The sequence below is a fragment of the Caloenas nicobarica genome, chromosome 17 (genome assembly GCF_036013445.1).
Source record: "Caloenas nicobarica isolate bCalNic1 chromosome 17, bCalNic1.hap1, whole genome shotgun sequence".
NCBI lineage: Eukaryota > Metazoa > Chordata > Aves > Columbiformes > Columbidae > Caloenas > Caloenas nicobarica.
In genome coordinates, this window is record NC_088261.1 from 4,498,501 (window position 1) to 4,516,266 (window position 17,766).

Genomic DNA, 17,766 nt, shown 5'->3' on the forward strand with positions numbered 1-17,766 from the left:
TCCCATCCTCATCCTCCAGTGAGTGCAGCCAGCACTTAACAAACAATTAAGGAGCAGCGTTTCTCCCTGGGGAGCCGTGTGGCTGCAGGGAGCGTAAGGAGTTCTCCCCCCTGGCCACCCTGTGCTGGCTCCGGCTGCGCTTGCCCCCATTTACCTCCCAGCTCTCACCATCTCCAACGCTTTGAAGGCATCTGCAAAGGGTTTGTTTGCTTTGTGTCAAAACCAACAGCCACCAAAGGCAGCCCCTCATTAGCAGTCCAGGTACGTGCCTGGGGAAGCGTCAAGTGAATTAAAATTATTTGAATATCATAATATTAGAAACTCCAATTTGGCCTCAAAATGCCCATCTTCCGAGCCCTACCAGGGCTTTGGTGCATTAAACATTGATGGAGCCACTGGCAGATCAAAGTTTGGGGTTTAACACTGGAAGTGCTTTGCGGGAGTGCCGGCTGCCCGCCCTCCCCTCGCTCTGCAGCCCCCCCGGGATGAGAAGACCCACAGCATCGCTGTGTGCCCCATTCCCACCGCAGCCATGGGGTCACAGCCCCTGCTGTGGCGCTGGCCGCCGCTCTTTCCTCTGTGCCGAGCCATGCAGTCCACGGTTTGCCATTCTCTGTTGCAGAAGCAGTGCATGTCAGCAAAGCAGGGCCTGGGATTAAAAATACAAACCCACCCAGTGCTGGTTGCGTGGGCCACATTTGCAGCCGGGGCTGGCCAGGCTGCGGGGGAACGGTGCTGCGCACAGTGTCAGCGCAGAGAGGCGAAGCCATCTGGGCTTTCGTGGAGATGGGGAGGGGGTTATTAAACAAAGAGCGGGTTTGTTGGGGTTTTTTTTATTTTTTATTTTTAACATACGCAAGAGCCGCCCGGCAGCCAGCGCAGAGCTGCACAGTGCTGGTGCCAACGCCATCTGCCTGCTGCAGGGCTGGCTGCCCCCCGCCCATCCCAGGGGAGCGGCACCCCGAGCTGGGGGGCTGGAGGGGGAATTTCAGCCCCTCGACATAGGGAATACAGGCCCCCTCGCTTTGCTCTGAGCCCAGCTGCGAGGGCTGCCCTGGCTCCACGTTTCCCTGCTTGGGGGATGATGAGCCCAGCCCCAACTTAGGCTATTTAGGGATGGGGAGGAGCAGATGGGGGATTCCTGAGGCTGGGGTCTGCATGTGGCTGGGCATCCTGGAGGGTTCAGCACGGGTGACTGGCAATGGGGGGAAGCAGGATATGATGGAGTGGGCACCGAGGGCTTTTCCCGAGGCTCACGGTGGCTTTCCCAGCCCGGGTGGTCGCCGGTATTTGGGGACGGAGGAGATCCCCCTCCCCCAGCCTTCACCTCCCGGCATTCGTAGGCGCCGCACTCGGAGAGTTACGGCGAGGAGGGCGGGGGGGGGCGGCAGGGAGGAGCCCCCCTTCCCAGTCTGCAGGATTGGCGGGCGCCGCTCTCGGAGCATTACGGTGTGGGGGGGTGGGGACGCACGCCCCCCTATGGCCCGGGATTGGCAGGCGCCGCACTCGAAGCATTACGGCACGGTGCGGGGGGGGGAGGCGGTGAGCCCCCCCCGGCCCGGGATTGGCGGGCGCAGCGCTCGGAGCGTTACGGCGCGGCCGTGCCCGCAGCGCGGAGCTGTCCGCGGTGCTGACCGCCGCCGGCCATGGGCTCGCCGCCGCCCGCCCTGCTCCTGCCGCTCCTCGCCGCGCTGCTCCGCGCACCGGCCGACGGTAAGCACCGACCCCCCCGGTAACCTCCCTCCCATCCAGGTCACCCCCCTCCCCATCACACCAACCACCCCCGGTTACGGTGTCCCCAGCCGCGCTCTGTCGCCGCTAAACTTTGACAACTTGCGCTTGCCCTCGGTGCGGCGGGGGCGCTTCCTTCGGTGAAGCGAGAATTCCGCCCCCCCCGCCCGCGTTGTCCGTCCCCCCCACACACCCCGGTGGCGCCGGGAGCGGGAGGCGCCGGGAGCGCGCAGAGCCGTTTGCAGCCGGGCTGGTGCAACGCCGCCCCCGGCGGGCTCCAGCGACAGCCCCTCTGCCGGTATTATCGGCCTGGGGGGGGGCGGGCACCGCTGCACCGGGGCCTGGGCAGACACGGCACCGCCCGGCGTGACCCGCTCCCCCGGCTCCCGAGCTCTTTGAGACACCTCCGGCCGGCCGTGCCCAGCAGTGGGCTCTGTACGGTCCCCGTTGATGGGGCTTGGGGGGTGTTGGGGCCCGGGGCTTCTCTAAACCCCCACCTCGGCTGGAGTGACCCCTCCGGCTCTGGGGAAGGCGTAAGGGAGATGCAAGAATCGCGGGTGTTGGTCTTTCCCAAGGAGAGCGGCCAACACCCGGCTCGGTTCCTTGGCTCTGCCACCCCTGGGGCACAAGCAGCCCCGCAGCCTTGCGGCTCCACTGCCCCAAAAAAACAGGATTGGGGACCCGCTGCAGCCTGGGGTGTCCTGATCCAGCGTGGCCATGCTGGTGGTGGGCAGTGTGCACAGAGGGAGGAGTGGGTGAGGGTCTGGCCCTGCTGTCCCCAGCGGGGTGCAGGCAGCGGGGTGCAGGCAGGCGGCACTGCTCTGCCGAGCTGCAGGCAGCAGCCGTGCGGGGAGTTACATAAACTCCCCATCTGGCAGCCAAGCTCAGCCGGGGAAGGGCACTGTGGCCCTGCGCCCACTGCTATTCCCTTCTCAATCTGTCCCCCATGGCTGCTGCCATGGCCCTCTTGCTTGGGGGGGTGTATGTGGGACCCTCTGCAGGGCAGCAAGTGGGGCAAAGCCACGGCACCCCCATGTACTGCCCTGCCGGGGGGCAGCGAAGATGGAGGGGGGGCTGTCTGTGTCTCTGGTTCTGCCCTGGGAACAGGGCCCTGGGCAGGGCAGTCTTCCCCTGAGGAAGGCTGATGCTTACCATGTCAGTTTAATGATTTCTAATGAGCAATTACCTCTAGTCAGTCCCCTAATTTCTGAATATCAATAAAGTTAATTAAACTCTGCATGTGTATTTCCCAGAGTGTTAGAGGTAGGGATGCCCTGGGAGGCGCTGAGCTCTTCCCAGGGCTGGGAGCCGTGGGGTCCTGTCCAGACTGTGCCCCCCAATGTGCTGCCAGTGCTGGGAGCTGCACATGGGGGCTCCCCCACCCTCTCACCATCTCACATCAGGCAGGTCTCCCAGCCTGGCACCCTGATTTCTGTGCAGCATTGTCATGCTTGGTGTCACCATGGCCTTGACTTGGCATTGATGGGCTAGTGAGTGGTGGGGATTGGACGTGGGGCTGGGGGACATGGGGTATCTCAGACCCCCCACCCAGGCCAGGGGGATTAGAGATGCTCCCCCTGCGTGGTGGCAATACAGTCTGATCTTATGTCTCTCTGTCACCCTGTGTGGTGACCTGCAGGCCTGTCCCAGCGTGGAGCAGCTCCATCCCCAGTGCCCATGGGGGCTTGCCCCAGCAGAAAGTGGGGTCTGGGCCCCCTGGTGCTGGTGCAACTGGGGGGCACGGTGTTGGGCACAGCTCCATCCATCCTGGCCCACCATGTCCCCTTTCCCCCACTCTCCAAAGCTGTGGCAGGCCTGGCTTTTTGTGAGGTCATCTTCACCATGCTCAAGGGAGCTCCTTGTAATTTGGGGTCCTGGCAGCCTGGGGTAATGGAAAGCAGCGTGAGTCATGGTAGGGGCACAGGATCTGTCTGTGCCCGCATGAGCTGTGCTGTACTGATGCACAGTGTCCACAGGGACGATGCATCTGGGGGACATGATGTCCCTGGGGATGCAAGTGCTGGTTGGGGTCTCGGTGTGAGGAGGGGGACAGGGAAGGAAACAGGCGTCTGCTACAGTAATTAATAGCATGTGTGCTCGTCCTCTGTGTGCCTCGGAGGAGTTCATCACCTCCATGCTGCTGTGCCGTCAGGCCAGGATTATCTGGATAATGCTCTTAAGCCGGAGGGCAGGACTGCCCCATGGGGACATGGGGTGTGGGCTGGGCCAGCTGCCTCCCACGTCCCCTGGGACCCTCGTCACTGCAGGGCTGGCTGTGGGTTAGTACCAGTGGGGACAGATTTGGCACGCAGTGCTGTGCCAGGCAGGGCAAGGGGATCGTGGGGGGAATGGGGTGCAGAGGTGCCTGGGCAAGGGCACAGCAAGGGCACCCCCAGATCCAGTGTGGAGCAGTGGGGGGACCCACCCCTGTGCCACCGGTGGGACCCCCAGACTGGCACGGGCCTTGCCAGGGCTGTGTCACCCAGTTTGGAGCCCGTGCCGGGGTGAGGACCGAGGCTGACCCCAGGCTGCCGAGCCCCCCCCACGAGCACAGGCAGCCCCTGGGGGAGGCCAGTGAAGTTGTGTCTCCGCCGGCTCCGGCGGGAGAGGATAATTTCACCTCCAATCAATTCTTTAAATGCGCACAATTGAAAGATTGCCTCTGAAAGCTGCCTATAACCAGGGAGGTAATGGATTCCTTCCAGTTGCAGGCAGCAGCTCCAGAGCAGCAGCATCCATCCCTTCCTCCGGCTGCAGGGGGATGGGGCCAGCTGGGCGACCGTCACCTCTCCCACCACGGGCATCTTTGAGCGGGTGAAGGGGCTGCCTGGACCCGTCGAGGCAGCTGGGGATGTCTCCATCTGCCTGGTTCCCTGCCGGTGTGCCTCGTGCCGAGATCTGGCACCACTTGCCATGTCCTGCATTGGAGGGCCCTGTTGGCCAGGGCTGGCGACGTGCTCGATCCCTCGCCTGCGGGAGAGGCAGCAGGAGCCAGCCTGCATGCTCGCCGTGCCGGCGGGGGTTATTACAGTTATAATTTAAATGCAGTAACGAGCTGTGCTGAAGGGATCAAATATTAATCAGCTGCGAGAGCGCCACAGTGACCATGTGAAAAATTGAGAGAGGTGCTTGAAATGCCAGATCAGCCGGTGCTGGGCGATGCACAGGGGCTGTGCTGGGGCAGGGTGGGCTCCGGTGGGGGGATGTGGCTGTAGCATCAGCCTTTGGTGGCTTCCAGAACTGGATGGTTCATCCTACACAGAGAGCAGTGAGGAGGCAGGGCAGGGGGTCTGCTGCAGGGGGATGCTTGTGCTGAATTCCCAGGGGGCCAAAAGGGGGCACTGGGGGCAGCCATCTGTGGCAGGAGCACCAGGCGATGTTCCACGCTTCCCGCCCGCTGTGAGGGAACAGCGTCTGTGGGGACAATAACATAGCTGAGCAGCCCAACGCAGAGCCCGATGAGGTCTCACTCACCTCCCGCAACTGGATTTTAATTAATGTCGCTGGCGGTGGGCGGAGGGAAGAGGAACCAGGAGGGCAATGCAGCTCTGCTCTCCCTGCCTGCATCCTGTGCCAGGCTGGCACCCCCCCAGTACCCAGGGGCGCCCCACGGACTGGGTGCCCCCTCTGCCACCCTGGTTATCCCAGGGCAGGGAATAACACTGGGTCGTGGGGAGCCCTGAGTTGGCACAGAGCCCCGTGGGGGCTGGCACCCATGCCATGGGCACCCCAGGGTGGCAAAGGGTGGGTGCTGCCCAGTGATGGGGGCTCCATCACAGAGCTGGGGTGACTGATTTGGTGCTGCTGGCATGGGGAGGGTGGACATGGCACTGCCTGGTTCCAGCGCTCAAGTCCGAAATAGCAGCAGACATGCCGTTCCTCACCACTGCCGTTCAGGGAAATTGCTGTACAAACACATTAGCTCCGCAGGGAGAGCCGGGGAAGCAGGACGACACGGGCTGTGGGTGGCGAGGAGGGGATGGGGGCACTGCTGGCACCCACTGGCTGGGGAGGGAGGAAATCCCTGGGGATGGGCACCCTGGTGCCCCCCAGGCTCTGCCCTGGCGCCCACCCGGTGCGGGTGACGCCGGGGGCTCGGTGTTCAGTATGGCAGCCGGCGCTTGGCCGCCACCGCCACGATGCTCCAGGGAACCGGTTGCAGCGACATGTGACATGTGTCAGCGGGTAAATGACTGTTCAATTCAAGGAGAATCGCAAAACATACAAGGTCAAACGCTTCCCCGCCAGTGCCGCCATGAATATTAAAGTCGAGTTCCTCTGGCAGCCGCTGGAGCTGGTGGCTGTGCTTGCTGGTGGTGGCACCAGGGCAGCCCCTTGGGTCCTGCCCTGTTTGGCCATGAGTTTCTGGGTTCACTGGCCACGGTGGGGAGGAGGCCACGGGCTGGTAGGACGTGGGTGCCAGCGTAGGTGCCAGTTGGGTGCCCACTGGTGCCAGTGGGGTGCCCAGCTTGCCACGCCAGGTGCCGGTGGTTTGGCTGTATGGAGGTGGTGTCGGATAGGTGGCATGGGGAGCGGGGCTGCACAGCCCTGCCTGCACCCGCCTGCCCCTGCCTGCACCCGCCTGCCCCTGCCTGCACCCGCCTGCCCCTGCCTGCACCTGCCTGCCCCTGCCTGCACCCTCACACTGTCTGTGTGCACCTGCTCACCCACCCACTCCTGCCTGCACCCTTACACCACCCACTCATCCCTGCCTGCACCCTGATGCTGCCTGTACTCTCATGCTGCCTACACCAGCCCACCCACCCTCGTTCCCTGCCTGCTCCTGCCCACAGGGCGCCCCCAGCCAGTGGGTGCCCCCCTCCCTGCCAGGGATCCCCCTCCCTAGGACCACAGGGCAGGTGACAGAGATGGGGATCTGGCATCAAGCAGGCACGTCCCCCGTCCTGTGCCAGCCGAGGGGGCTGGGGTGGCTTGAGGGGGTCTGGGGACAACGGAGGCCATGGAGGGGGAGCACGGCGCCGGCTGCCTGACAGCTCATTCATCACGGCTGCTGGCCCCAGCCGCGGGGGCAAAGCCAGATTGGATTTTAAATTGGAAAATAAACCTGGAGTCCTGTGAGCCCAGCCCCTGCCCTCCCCCTGTGCTGGGCAAGAGACCAGGGACTCAGCTGCCCCCACCCCCTGCCTGCCCCCTTTTACAGATGGGGAAACTGAGGCACTGAGCACCATGGGGCTGTGACGCTCCTGGGGCAGCCAAGGGCCACGCGCTGTCCCCTCCGTGGAGCCAGGCGCTGTGTTTTTGCTTTCTCGTCGGGCAGCATCGATCCGTGTTCCCCGGGAGGCCACGTGTTGCCTTATTTATTTATTTGTGACAGCAGGCAGCATCGATTCCCACTGGGGGGGCGGCCACCCGCCGCAGTCGGATTAGTCTCTGGCGTCTCCCCAGCTCCCGGCTGCCGTTAATAGACTCCCGCCCAGCAAAGCTGATGCGAGGGATTATGGCCCAGGTCCGGCTGCAGCAGTGGGCACGTGCCATGCATGCAGAGGGTCCCCAGCGAGCACCTGGCTGGTGGGGACTTGGTGGTCCCTTTGTGCCTGCCCTGACCCCTGGCAGGGGTCCCTGCTGGGTGCCAGGGCCCAGAGGGGTGGGTGCTGGGTAGCAGGGTCCTGTGTCACTAGCTCCTGGTCACCCTGGGGACACGGGAGGGACACAGCTGTGGCACGGTCACTGGAGATAAGCTGCTTAGAGACATCTGTGGAGGTGGAAGCTCTAATCCTGTAGTGCTTGAGGGGGCGTGGGTGGTAACATCTGGGCACAGGTGGCAACATCTGGGCACCTGCTGCCTTCCCATGGTGCCCTGAGCATCCTGCATCCCCCAAGGGCCAAGAGCATTCCAGGCCTGAGCATCCCCCAGGCCTGAGCATCCCCCAGGCCCAGGAGTATCCTGTGGTACCCGGAGCATCCCGTGGTACCCAGAGCATTCCCTACCGCCAGGAGCATCCCATGGTACTCAGCCAGCCAAGGGTGCCACAGCACCTGGATGGCATCAGCTGTAAGAGCCTTGCCATGGGATCCAGTCTCACCAGCAGCCCCAATGGGGACCACTGCGCTCCCCAGCACCCCGGGCAGCTGAGACCGTGGGCGGGGGGGTGCAGGGAGCTGGGGTGAGTGTCTCTGCCCCAGCCATCGCTGCACAGAGTGGCTATGGTGGCTTGTGAGCAGCCTAGGGCCCAGCCCCAAGCACTAATCTGCTATTAGAGCCTAAAAGAGATTTTGGCGCCCTTCAGTATAAACTCATTAACTTTTATGTTCTAATAAATGGATCCTATTAAAAAATAATTCTGGCCTTGCTGGGGGGCAAGTGAACCTTTTGGAGCCGGTGTGGTTGGGTACTCACCGTGCCCAGGGCATTGTCACTGTCCCAAGGCAGTGGGGACACAGAGTGGGTGGTGGGGACACCCGCCAGCACCCAGTGGCTTCCCCCACACTGCTCACCCAAGCTAATGTCTGTTAATAGTCCCTTAAAAGTGGCAGTCGCAGAGTAATTAATCTTCGCAGGGCCCTGCCCTGCTACGGATTGGTATAATTACCCGTTAATTGGCAGTATCGTGTCATCAGTGCCTGTGCACGGCAGCGAGATGTGCCCACGTGCTATCACGGCCCCACACCCGCACCAGGCGCATGGAGGGACACCGGTGCTGCCGTGGCATCCCCTGGCCGTGGCACGGTGGGGCTGGGGGGCTGCGCGCACCCTGGGAGAGAGGATGGTGTGGGACTGATCCAGCAGGGAGAGGTGCTGGGTGGCTCGTTAGGGCTGATGAAATCCTTTTCTCATGTGGTCTAGGATTTGCATAGCTCAGGGGCTAACGCATGGGGAGAGCTGTGATGGGGGGGTCCCCGTGGCGGGGAGGTGAGAAGGGGGGTCCCCAGCAGGTTGACACTGGCTGGCGGGTAGATGGAGACAAGCTGGGCTCTCACAGACTCGTTGCACTGGTGGCCTGGAGCAGGGTCCCAGTCTCCAGTGGCATCCCTGGTGCAGCCGGTCATGGCAGCCACAGTGACCATCTGTGTGTCCCCACCGTGGGGATGCGGGGTCCTGGGGAACCCTCGGCACACGATGGTCACCGCTGTGGAAAGGGACAAGCTGTGACCAGGGACACTCAACCCCAACACTGTCCCCACCAGGGCTGGCTCATGGGAGGGGTGGGAACTCGTTAACATGGTACAGCCTGCAGCCATGTGTTAATTAGCCAGGGCTTAATTGCCTGCAGGGAAGTGTTAGTTTGTGGGGTAGTGCTGGTCTGTTGTATTGTGCCAGTATCACTCTCCAGTGCAGCAGTGGTCTGTGGTGCTGCACCAGTATCACTCTCCAGTGCAGCACTGGTTTGTGGCACTGCACCAATATTACTACCTGGTGCAGCATCAGTCCCTGGTGCTGCGTCTATCCCAGTCCACGTCCAAGGGCTGGTCCTTGTTGCAGCCTTGGTCCCAGGTGTCACATCTGTCCCCAGTGCCACATCAGTCCATGCTGCAGCATCAATCCATGGTGCATCACTGGTCCAGAATGAAGCACTGGTCTTCAGTGTAGCATCCCTCTATGATGCAGCATCAGTCCAAGGGGCCCCAGTACCCCACATTCTCTCCTCTCCCCAGGCTTCAACGGGCTGGCGAGGAAAGCCGGGGAGAGCGCTGAGGCTGAAGGGGAGCCCACAGCGCTGCCCACACCGGCAGAACGGGAGGCAGAGGCTCGTTTTGTCAGCACGGCACCCACGCTGAAGCTCCTCAACCACCACCCGCTGTTGGAGGACCTGCTGCACGAAGCCTTCCTGAAGAAGGACTACCTGGGCCAGGCGCCGTTCCTGCCTGGTGACCCTGGTCCCCTCCTGCCTGCTGATGCTCTCCAGCCAGACCCCGGCCCCCCGGCCCCCGAGCCCCCCCCGCGCACCCCTGCCCTGCCCAGGGCCGCCTTCCCCACCGACCCACTGACCACACCGGCAGGACGCCCAGGGCCATGGGGAGAGGCATGGGGGGTCGTGCCGGCTGCCAATCCCTCATGGTCCCCGCTCGGGGTGCCAGAGTCGGTCCCTGTGTCCCCCAGCCAGGCACCCACCACCCCTGGCACATCCCTGGGACCCCACACTGGGGCCACTGTGGCCCCCGGGGATGAGGAGGGGACCACCACCACCTCCACCATCACCACCACCACTGTCACCACGCTGCAGGGACTGGGTGAGTGCTGGGGAGGGAGCTGGGGGGAGTTGGGGTGAACTGGGGCTGAGCTGGGGTCTCCTCTGTCACCAGCCCCCTGCAACCGGACACTGGCGGGTCCCGAGGGCTGGCTGGTGTCCCCAGAGCCGGCCGCTGTCCCCTACGACGTCAGCCTGGACTGCACCTACACCGTCTCCGTCTACCCTGGCTACGGCGTGGAGCTCAAGGTGAGTGGGGTGCTGCGGGTGGGATGTGGTGACAAGTGTCTTCAAGCAAGCATAGCCTGTCTCCTGCTCCGTACTGCAGCTGTATGGCCATGCACAGCGCGGCAAACAGGCAGTCTTGTCCCTGTCCCCTTGTCCCCATGTCCCTGAAGCAGGAGGGCCAGCTCAGGGCATGGATGTGGGCACATGGGCTGGTGGGAGCCCCGTGGCCACTGACTGCTGTGGCTGGCACCCGTCGCTGAAGAAGCAATGCAGGATTTAATTACCGAAGCACTGATGGAGAAGGCATAAGCAACACCGGCAGGTGCAATGCCATGGTGCGAAGCCAGGAAAACCCAGCACCCATCAGCATCGGGGGATTCAGCCTGGAGAAAAAGAGGCTGAGGGGAGAACACCTTGCTCTCTGCAACTGCCTGAAAGGAGGCTGTAGCAAGAGGGTGTTGTTCTCCCAAGTAACAAGCCATAGGATGAGAGGAAACGGCCTCACGTTGCACCTGGGGAGGTTTAGATTGGATATTGGGAACAATTTCTTCATGGAAAGGGTTGCGAAGCACTGGAAGAGGCTGCCCAGGGCAGTGGTGGAGTCACCATCCCTGGAGGAGTTGAACAGATACGGAGATGAGGTTCTCAGGGACATGGGGTAGTGCCAGGGGTGGGTTAACGGTTGGACTCGATGACCTTGAGGGTCTCTTCCAGCCACAATGATGCTGTGATCTGCCAGGAGCAGAGGCTGGCGGCAGCTCCCGCAGTGCCGAGGCCACGTGCAGCTCCCATCGGTGACACGTGGCTGTGTGTCCCAACCACTCAAGCTGCTGTGGGGCAGCACCGAGGTTTGCTGAATGCCAGCGGTGAGCTAGAGGCAGCAGCACCACCATCAGCCCCTGCTCCTCCTCCAGCTCACGTAGCAGCCCTCGCTCATCACCGCACAGCACCGCTTAATTAACATCATTAATAGCAAATTGCTCCGGAGGGCTGGAGCACACGCCTGGCTGTCGGCACGGGCCCGTGGTGCTCTGGCGGAGCTGCTCTTTGCACCGCAGGATGATTTATGGTGCTCTTACCTGTGTCCAAACGGTGCTGCCCTGCACAGACAAGCCCCAGCGCGCTGTCAAGCTGCCCGAGGAGCAGCTCAGAGCCGGGTGCCGGGGTGATGCCAGGACAGTGACGCCTGGCTGTCCCCGGCAGGTCCACAACATCAGCCTGGCCGAGGGGGAGACACTGACGGTGGAGAGCATGGCGGGGCTGGAGCCCACCGTCCTGGCCAACGAGTCCTTCCTGCTGCGGGGCCAGGTCATCCGCAGCCCCGCCAACCTCCTCACCCTCCGCTTCCAGAGCCCCCGGCCCCCCAGCCCCGGCTCCTACTGCTTCCACTACCAAGGTACGGGGCAGCTCCACTGCTGGCACAGACCCCTCACAGCCCCCCAGGGGCTCCGGTGCTAATTCAGAGCCTGGCAATGCACGGTGGAGTTTATCTGTGCCACTGGTGAGTTAAACAGGCACCGACCGGGCGAAGAAGGCAATGCTAATGGAGATCTAATTGGTGTGAGCAATTACGGGCTCATTTAGCATCATTACCGGCAGCCGTAGGCACCGTGTCACCCAACCCTGGAGCACCCAGGCGCTCCCTGTGGGCTGGGTGAGGGATGGGCTGGGGTCCTCAAGGGGTCTGTTCCCCCCAAAACTAACAGCCGCCACCTGCCCCCAGCCTACCTGCTGAGCTGCCCCTTCCCGGCACGGCCGGCGTTTGGGGAGGTGTCGGTCAGTAGCCTGCACCCCGGCGGGGATGCCCGGTTCCGCTGCGCCGCTGGCTACCAGCTGCAAGGTGCCCGCCGGCTCGTCTGCCGCAATGCCACCCGTCCCTTCTGGAGCGCCCGCGAGCCCCTCTGCCTCGGTAAGTACCGGCACTGGGGGACATAGTAAAGTGAGGCACAGCCGGCCGCTGATGGCCCCTCTCCCGCAGCGACATGCGGCGGGGTGGTCCGGAACGCCACGGTGGGACGCATCATCTCGCCCGGCTTCCCCGGGAACTACAGCAACAACCTGACGTGCCACTGGCTGCTGGAGGCGCCCGCTGGCCACCGCCTGCACCTCCACTTCGAGAAGGTCTCGTTGGCTGAAGACGACGACAGGTTTGACCCTGGGGCAGGGGGGATACAAGGGGATGGAGGCAGCGTTGGGCAGCCCTGCACCAAGCATAGGTCACGTTCAAGGGTGGGCGTCAGTGGCCATGCCCATGGATGAGTGCTGTTGGCCATGCCCATGGATGAGTGCTGTTGGCCATGCTCAAGGAAGATATCATTGGCCAGGCCCAAGGATGGGTGCTGTTGGCCATGGCCAGGGCTGGGCACTACTGTCCATGCCCAGGGATGCTATCGGCCATGGCCAGCAGCACTCTGCTCCTGCCCTGCCCCAGCAGGCTCATCATACGCAACGGCAACAACGTGGAGGCACCGCCGGTGTACGACTCCTACGAGGTGGAGTACCTGCCCATTGAGGGGCTGCTCAGCACCGGGCGCCACTTCTTTGTGGAGCTCACCACCGACAGCAGCGGGGCCGCCGCAGGCATGGCACTGCGCTACGAGGGTACGGGGCCAGGGCATAGCGGGGCACCTGGGCACCCCCACACCCACCTGGCCCCTGCAGACCTTCAACCCTGTGCCCACAGCCTTTGAGCAGGGACATTGCTACGAGCCCTTTGTCAAGTATGGGAACTTCACGGCCAGCGATCCCCGGTACCCCGTGGGCACCACGGTGGAGTTCACCTGCAACCCCGGCTACACGCTGGAGCAGGGCTCCACCATCATTGAGTGCGTCGACCCCAGCGACCCGCAGTGGAATGAGACCGAGCCGGCATGCCGCGGTGGGCACCGGGGACGGGGAGATGGAGGTTCACTGGGTGCTGGAGCTGGGGGTTGCTGTGGGCGCTGGAACTGGGAATTGCTGTGGGTGCTGGAGCTGGGGATGGGCTGCAATGGATGCTGGAGCCACCGTGTCATGATGTGTGCTGGAGCCAGAGCCAACAGGGATGGCGGGTGCTGGAGCTGGGGGGCTGTAATGGATGCTGGACATGGCGTGGTGGGTGCTGGTGGGTGCCATGACTGCTCTCCCCGCGGCGGTGCTGAGCCCGGTGTGTGCCCGCAGCGGTGTGCAGCGGGGAGCTGACGGACACGGCCGGCGTGGTGCTGTCACCCAACTGGCCAGAGGCGTATGGCAAGGGCCAGGACTGCATCTGGGGGCTGCATGTGGACGAGGACAAGCGTGTCATGCTGGACGTCCGCGTGTGAGTGTGGGGACAACTAGGGATGGGGGGACGGGGGGTTTACGCCCCCCCCCCACCTCATGGCCCCCCCACCCCAGGCTGCGGCTGGGAACGGGGGACGTGTTGACTTTCTACGACGGGGACGACCTGACAGCGCGTATCCTGGGCCAGTACACGGGCGCCCGTGGCCGGTTCAAGCTCTACGCCTCCAGTGCCGATGTCACCGTCCAGTTCCAGTCCGACCCCGGCGCCGGTGCCTTCGCCTATCGTCAAGGCTTTGTCATCCACTTCTCTGGTGAGCCCCATACTGGGATGGTGTCTCCGGTGTCTCCAGTGTCCCCACCACCCCGCTCACCCCGCTATCCCCACAGAGGTCCCTCGTAATGACACCTGCCCTGAGCTGCCAGACATTGCCAATGGCTGGAAGACGTCCTCGCAGCCAGAGCTGCTCCACGGCACCGTGGTCACCTACCATTGCTACCCCGGTTTCCAGCTGGCCGGCACTGACCTCCTGATGTGCCACTGGGACCTGACGTGGAGTGGTGACCTGCCCTCCTGCGAGAGGGGTGAGTGGCACCCACCAGTGTCCCCCTTGCCCTTTGGCACATCTCTGGTGGCCACTGTCACCACTGGTCCCTCCCGCCCGCAGTGACCTCCTGCCGGGACCCCGGGGATGCCGAGCACAGCCGCAGGGTGGTCTCCAGCCCTAAATTCCCAGTGGGAGCCACTGTGCAGTACGTCTGCGACAAGGGCTACATCCTGGCGGGCGCCGGGACTCTCACCTGCCACGATCGCATCGCGGGAGGACCCAAGTGGAGCGACCGTCTCCCCAAGTGCATCCGTGAGTCGGGTACCCCCTCCCTGGGCATGTCCCTGGAACTGGCAACACGCGCTGATGCCACCGTGCCCCTGCCCCACAGCGGAGACGTATGAGCCTTGCCACAACCCCGGTGTGCCGGCGGGCGGGCGGCAGAGCCCCGAGCGGCGGTTGTACCCGGCGGGAGCCACCTTACGCTTCTCCTGCCCCGCCGGCCGGGCACTGCTGGGCGAGGGCAGCCTGCACTGCCTGCCCGGGCACCCCTCGCGCTGGAGCGGGTCACCCCCCATCTGCAAGGCGGGTGAGTGGACCCCCCACCACCCCAGCACCCCGCCCCGGGCACCCCGCTTCTTGCTGCTGATGCCAGCTTCTTTCTTCCCACCTCCTCCAGCCTCCTACGATGAGTTTTACAGCAACCGCAACCTGGATGGTAAGGGCGATGCTTTGCCAGGGCTGCCTGGGGTGTCAGGGTATGGATGGGCACCCCGGGGTGCAGCCGATGTGGTGTGCCCCCTCGGTGAACCCTTGCTCTCCCGGGCAGCCGTGGCCAAGGCCGTGCCCTCCGGGACGGCACTGGAGGGCACCAATGTTGCCATCGCTGTCTTCCTGCCTGTGCTGGTGGTGGCCCTGCTCATCGGGGGCATTTATCTCTACTTCTCCAAGTGAGTGGCCGGGTGGTCCTTGTTCCCCCACGGGGTCCCCCCAGCTCCCCGGCTGCCCCAGCTGCCCTCTCCCTGCAGGCTCCAGGGGAAGCCGGCCCTGCAGCTGCCCCTCACCGGCTCCCACCCCTACGACCACATCACCGTGGAGTCGGCTTTTGACAACCCCACCTATGAGACAGGAGTAAGTAACTGGCCCCCACAGCCCCCCGAGTGGGGCTGGGCACCCCAGGGACGCTTCATCGTACGGGCCATGTGTGCCAGGAGCTGTGTGTGAGGTGGGACAGGCGTGGGTGGGGATGTGTGCTCTAGGAACCATGCATGGGATAGGACATCCATCCAGGGACCCTGCACTGGATGGGACATTGATCCAGGGACCCACACATGGGCTGGGACATCAATGCAGGGACCATGCAGAGGATGGGACACCTACCCAGGGACCAGTCACACGGTGGACATCAATCCAGGGACCACACATGGCATGGGACATCCACGCAGGGCTCATGAAAAGGATGTGACATCCATCCAGGGACCACTCATGAGATGGGACAGTCATGCAGGGACCACGCACAGGGCAGCACATGCATCCTGGGGACCACACATCAGCTGGGACATCTATCCCAGGGACCATGCATTAGACAGGACATCCATCCAGGGACTACACACAGGATGGGACATGCATCCCCAGGGCCATTCGTGATCTAGCGTGTCCCCTCAAAGCCCTATGACATGGGAGACGCCCTGCCCCTGTCCCGGGCACCCCTCTGCACCGCCGAGTGTCCAACCCCTCGCAGTCTGTTTTCTTTGCAGGAGACAAGGGAATATGAGGTGTCCATCTAGTCGCGGGCAGCGCGGAGCTGGGCGCTGCAGCCACCCCTCCTGGGCCCCCCCGTGCCCACCGGCCCCTGGCATGGGCTGGGCACACCTCTCCCGAGGAGACACAGGCCAAGCGCTCGGTGGGACAGACCCGGGCACCGGCCACCCCCCCCTGTCACCCCCAACCCACCCGGATCCCCGTGGGGTCTGCCCGAGCCCCACCGTCACCCGACCCTCCACCCCAGGCTTTGGGATGCTGAGCCAGTGGGGGCCCCATCCAGCCCCCCAGCCCCCACAGGGGCGCAGCAGTCCCCCAGCCCCCCGTGGTGGAGGAGGGACCTGGGCAGGGGGAACGGGGCTGCGGGGACCCCCCAGGTAAGGACGGGGCTCCCCGGGGCTGCAGCACGGAGGGGGCAGCGGGACGCCCTGCAGAACCCCGGGGGGGGGCCAGGAGGCTGGGGTGGCCATGGGGGTGCACCCCCCACCCCTCGCCCACCCCCGGCACGGGGCCTGGCCCCCCCTCGCACCCCCGTGTCTCTCAGCACCGCCACGCAGGGTCGTGTCCCCCCGCCGTGCCCCGAGCATGCTGCGTCCCCTCGGCCCCCAGGCTTGCTTCACCGTCCCCGGGGCGTCCCCTCCGCCACCGCTGTGACCCCCCCGCACGTCCCGGCACCCCAGCAGGGCCGGATCGGGGCTGCCAGCCCGGGGGGACGGGGGGCACCGGGCATGGCTGTGCCCGCCGCCGCGTCCTGCCCGGGCTGGTGGCCTCGGCCTCGGCCCCAGCCGTGCCCCCCCGGGCTGGAGAGGGTGCCCCCCCCCCCGCCCGCCCCATCTTTTGGTTGTTTCATTAATAAAACTGGTGTTTTAGAAGAAGCGGTGGCGTCTTCCTCAGCCGGGCGGGGCAGCCCGGACGGGGCTGCACGCCCCCCCAGAGTGACCCCTGAGCCCCCACCCTGACCCCTGCGCCCAACCCTCCGCCCCCAGACAGCATCCCCCGCCCCCCCGGGCTGCCTCTTCGCGCCACACTCTGCGGGGGAGGGCAGTGCCCCTTTAAGAGGCGTGGCCTCCACCGAGATTACGTCACGACCAGGACCCCGCCCCCTCCGCACCGGCGCGCCACTCCCCGCGCGCCCCCTGCCGGCGGGCGGGCGCCGCCGCCCCGCCCCGCGTCGTGACGTCACCCACAGCCTCGCTCCTCCCCCCGCCCCGGGACGTGACGGCAGCCACGCGCCTGCGCACCGCCGTCCTTTCGCCCCGCCTCTCCCGCGCCTGCGCAGAGCCTTGGCGCGCCTGCGCGGGAAGAGGGCGGAGCCAGTCGAGCGCGACGGAGGGGGGGGCGGTGCCAGAGCCGCGCCTGCGCAATGGCGGGGCGTGCGCTCCCCCCCTGCTCCCCCCCCCCGCCGCGCCAGGGCCGAGAGCGGGAGGCGGCGGGGAGGGGGGAGGGGCGGCGGCGCGGGGCCGCGCGTGCGCGCGGGGCGGCGGAGAGGGCGGGGGGACCCCCCCCCGGGCGGCGGGGCGCGGTCTGCGCATGCGCGGGCGGCGCGGCGGCGGTGGCGGCGGCGGGGCCCTGAGCGTCGGCGCCGCCTGCGTGTGGTGCGTGCGCGGTGCGTGTGCGGCGGCGGCGGGCGCGGGGCTGCGCCGCCCCCTCCCTCCCCCCCCCCTTGCGCGGCATGGCAGCGGGCGCGGGGACCCCCGCAGCCGCCCCCGGGCCCGGCTGGAGGAGGAGGAGGACGACGGGCAAGCCGCAGCGGCCCGTGGGCTAGGCCCCGCCGCCCGCTCCCGCCGCCCCCTCCTCGTCGCGGAGCCGCCGCCGCTGAGGGGCCACCCCCGCCCTCCACCCCCCGCTCCGCTCCCTCTCGCTGCGGGGGGGGGCTCTCGGGGCCGCTCCCGGGCTGGATGAATGTGGGAGAAGATGGAGACCAAGACGATCGTCTACGACCTGGACACCTCCGGGGGGCTCATGGAGGTGAGGCCCGGGCCGCGGCGGGGGGGGGCCCGGCCGGGGGAGGCCGCGGGGCTGCAGGATGGTGAGGGGACCCCCCGCCCCCCCCTCCGGAGCCCCGTGGCCATACAAGGAAGCGCGGAGGGACC

The 17,766-nt window shown here is 65.3% G+C and overlaps 2 protein-coding genes across 3 annotated transcripts in view; both read left to right on the plus strand.

Annotated features, from left to right (window-relative positions):
• Window positions 1-1,646: 1,646 nt before the first annotated feature.
• SEZ6 (seizure related 6 homolog) lies at window positions 1,647-15,699 on the plus strand. 2 transcript variants are annotated; one of them, XM_065647084.1, is made up of 17 exons: window positions 1,647-1,713; window positions 9,346-9,921; window positions 9,994-10,127; window positions 11,310-11,502; window positions 11,830-12,015; window positions 12,085-12,253; window positions 12,541-12,707; window positions 12,790-12,984; window positions 13,266-13,404; window positions 13,482-13,678; window positions 13,755-13,949; window positions 14,033-14,224; window positions 14,304-14,501; window positions 14,592-14,630; window positions 14,742-14,862; window positions 14,941-15,043; window positions 15,670-15,699. In XM_065647084.1, the coding sequence occupies exons 1-17, from the start codon at window positions 1,647-1,649 to the stop codon at window positions 15,697-15,699; spliced, it is 2,901 nt and encodes a 966-aa protein (XP_065503156.1). The 2 variants fall into 2 exon arrangements, with proteins under 2 accessions (XP_065503156.1, XP_065503155.1); XM_065647083.1 differs by having other exon boundaries at window positions 15,654-15,686.
• A 1,523-nt stretch (window positions 15,700-17,222) lies between these two features.
• PHF12 (PHD finger protein 12) overlaps window positions 17,223-17,766 on the plus strand; it is a 31,108-nt gene continuing 30,564 nt past the window's right edge. Inside the window, exon 1 of the mRNA XM_065646987.1 lies at window positions 17,223-17,641. Coding sequence (XP_065503059.1) covers window positions 17,576-17,641 — 66 coding nt within the window. The 5' untranslated portion in view covers window positions 17,223-17,575. The remainder of the gene's footprint in view (window positions 17,642-17,766) is intronic.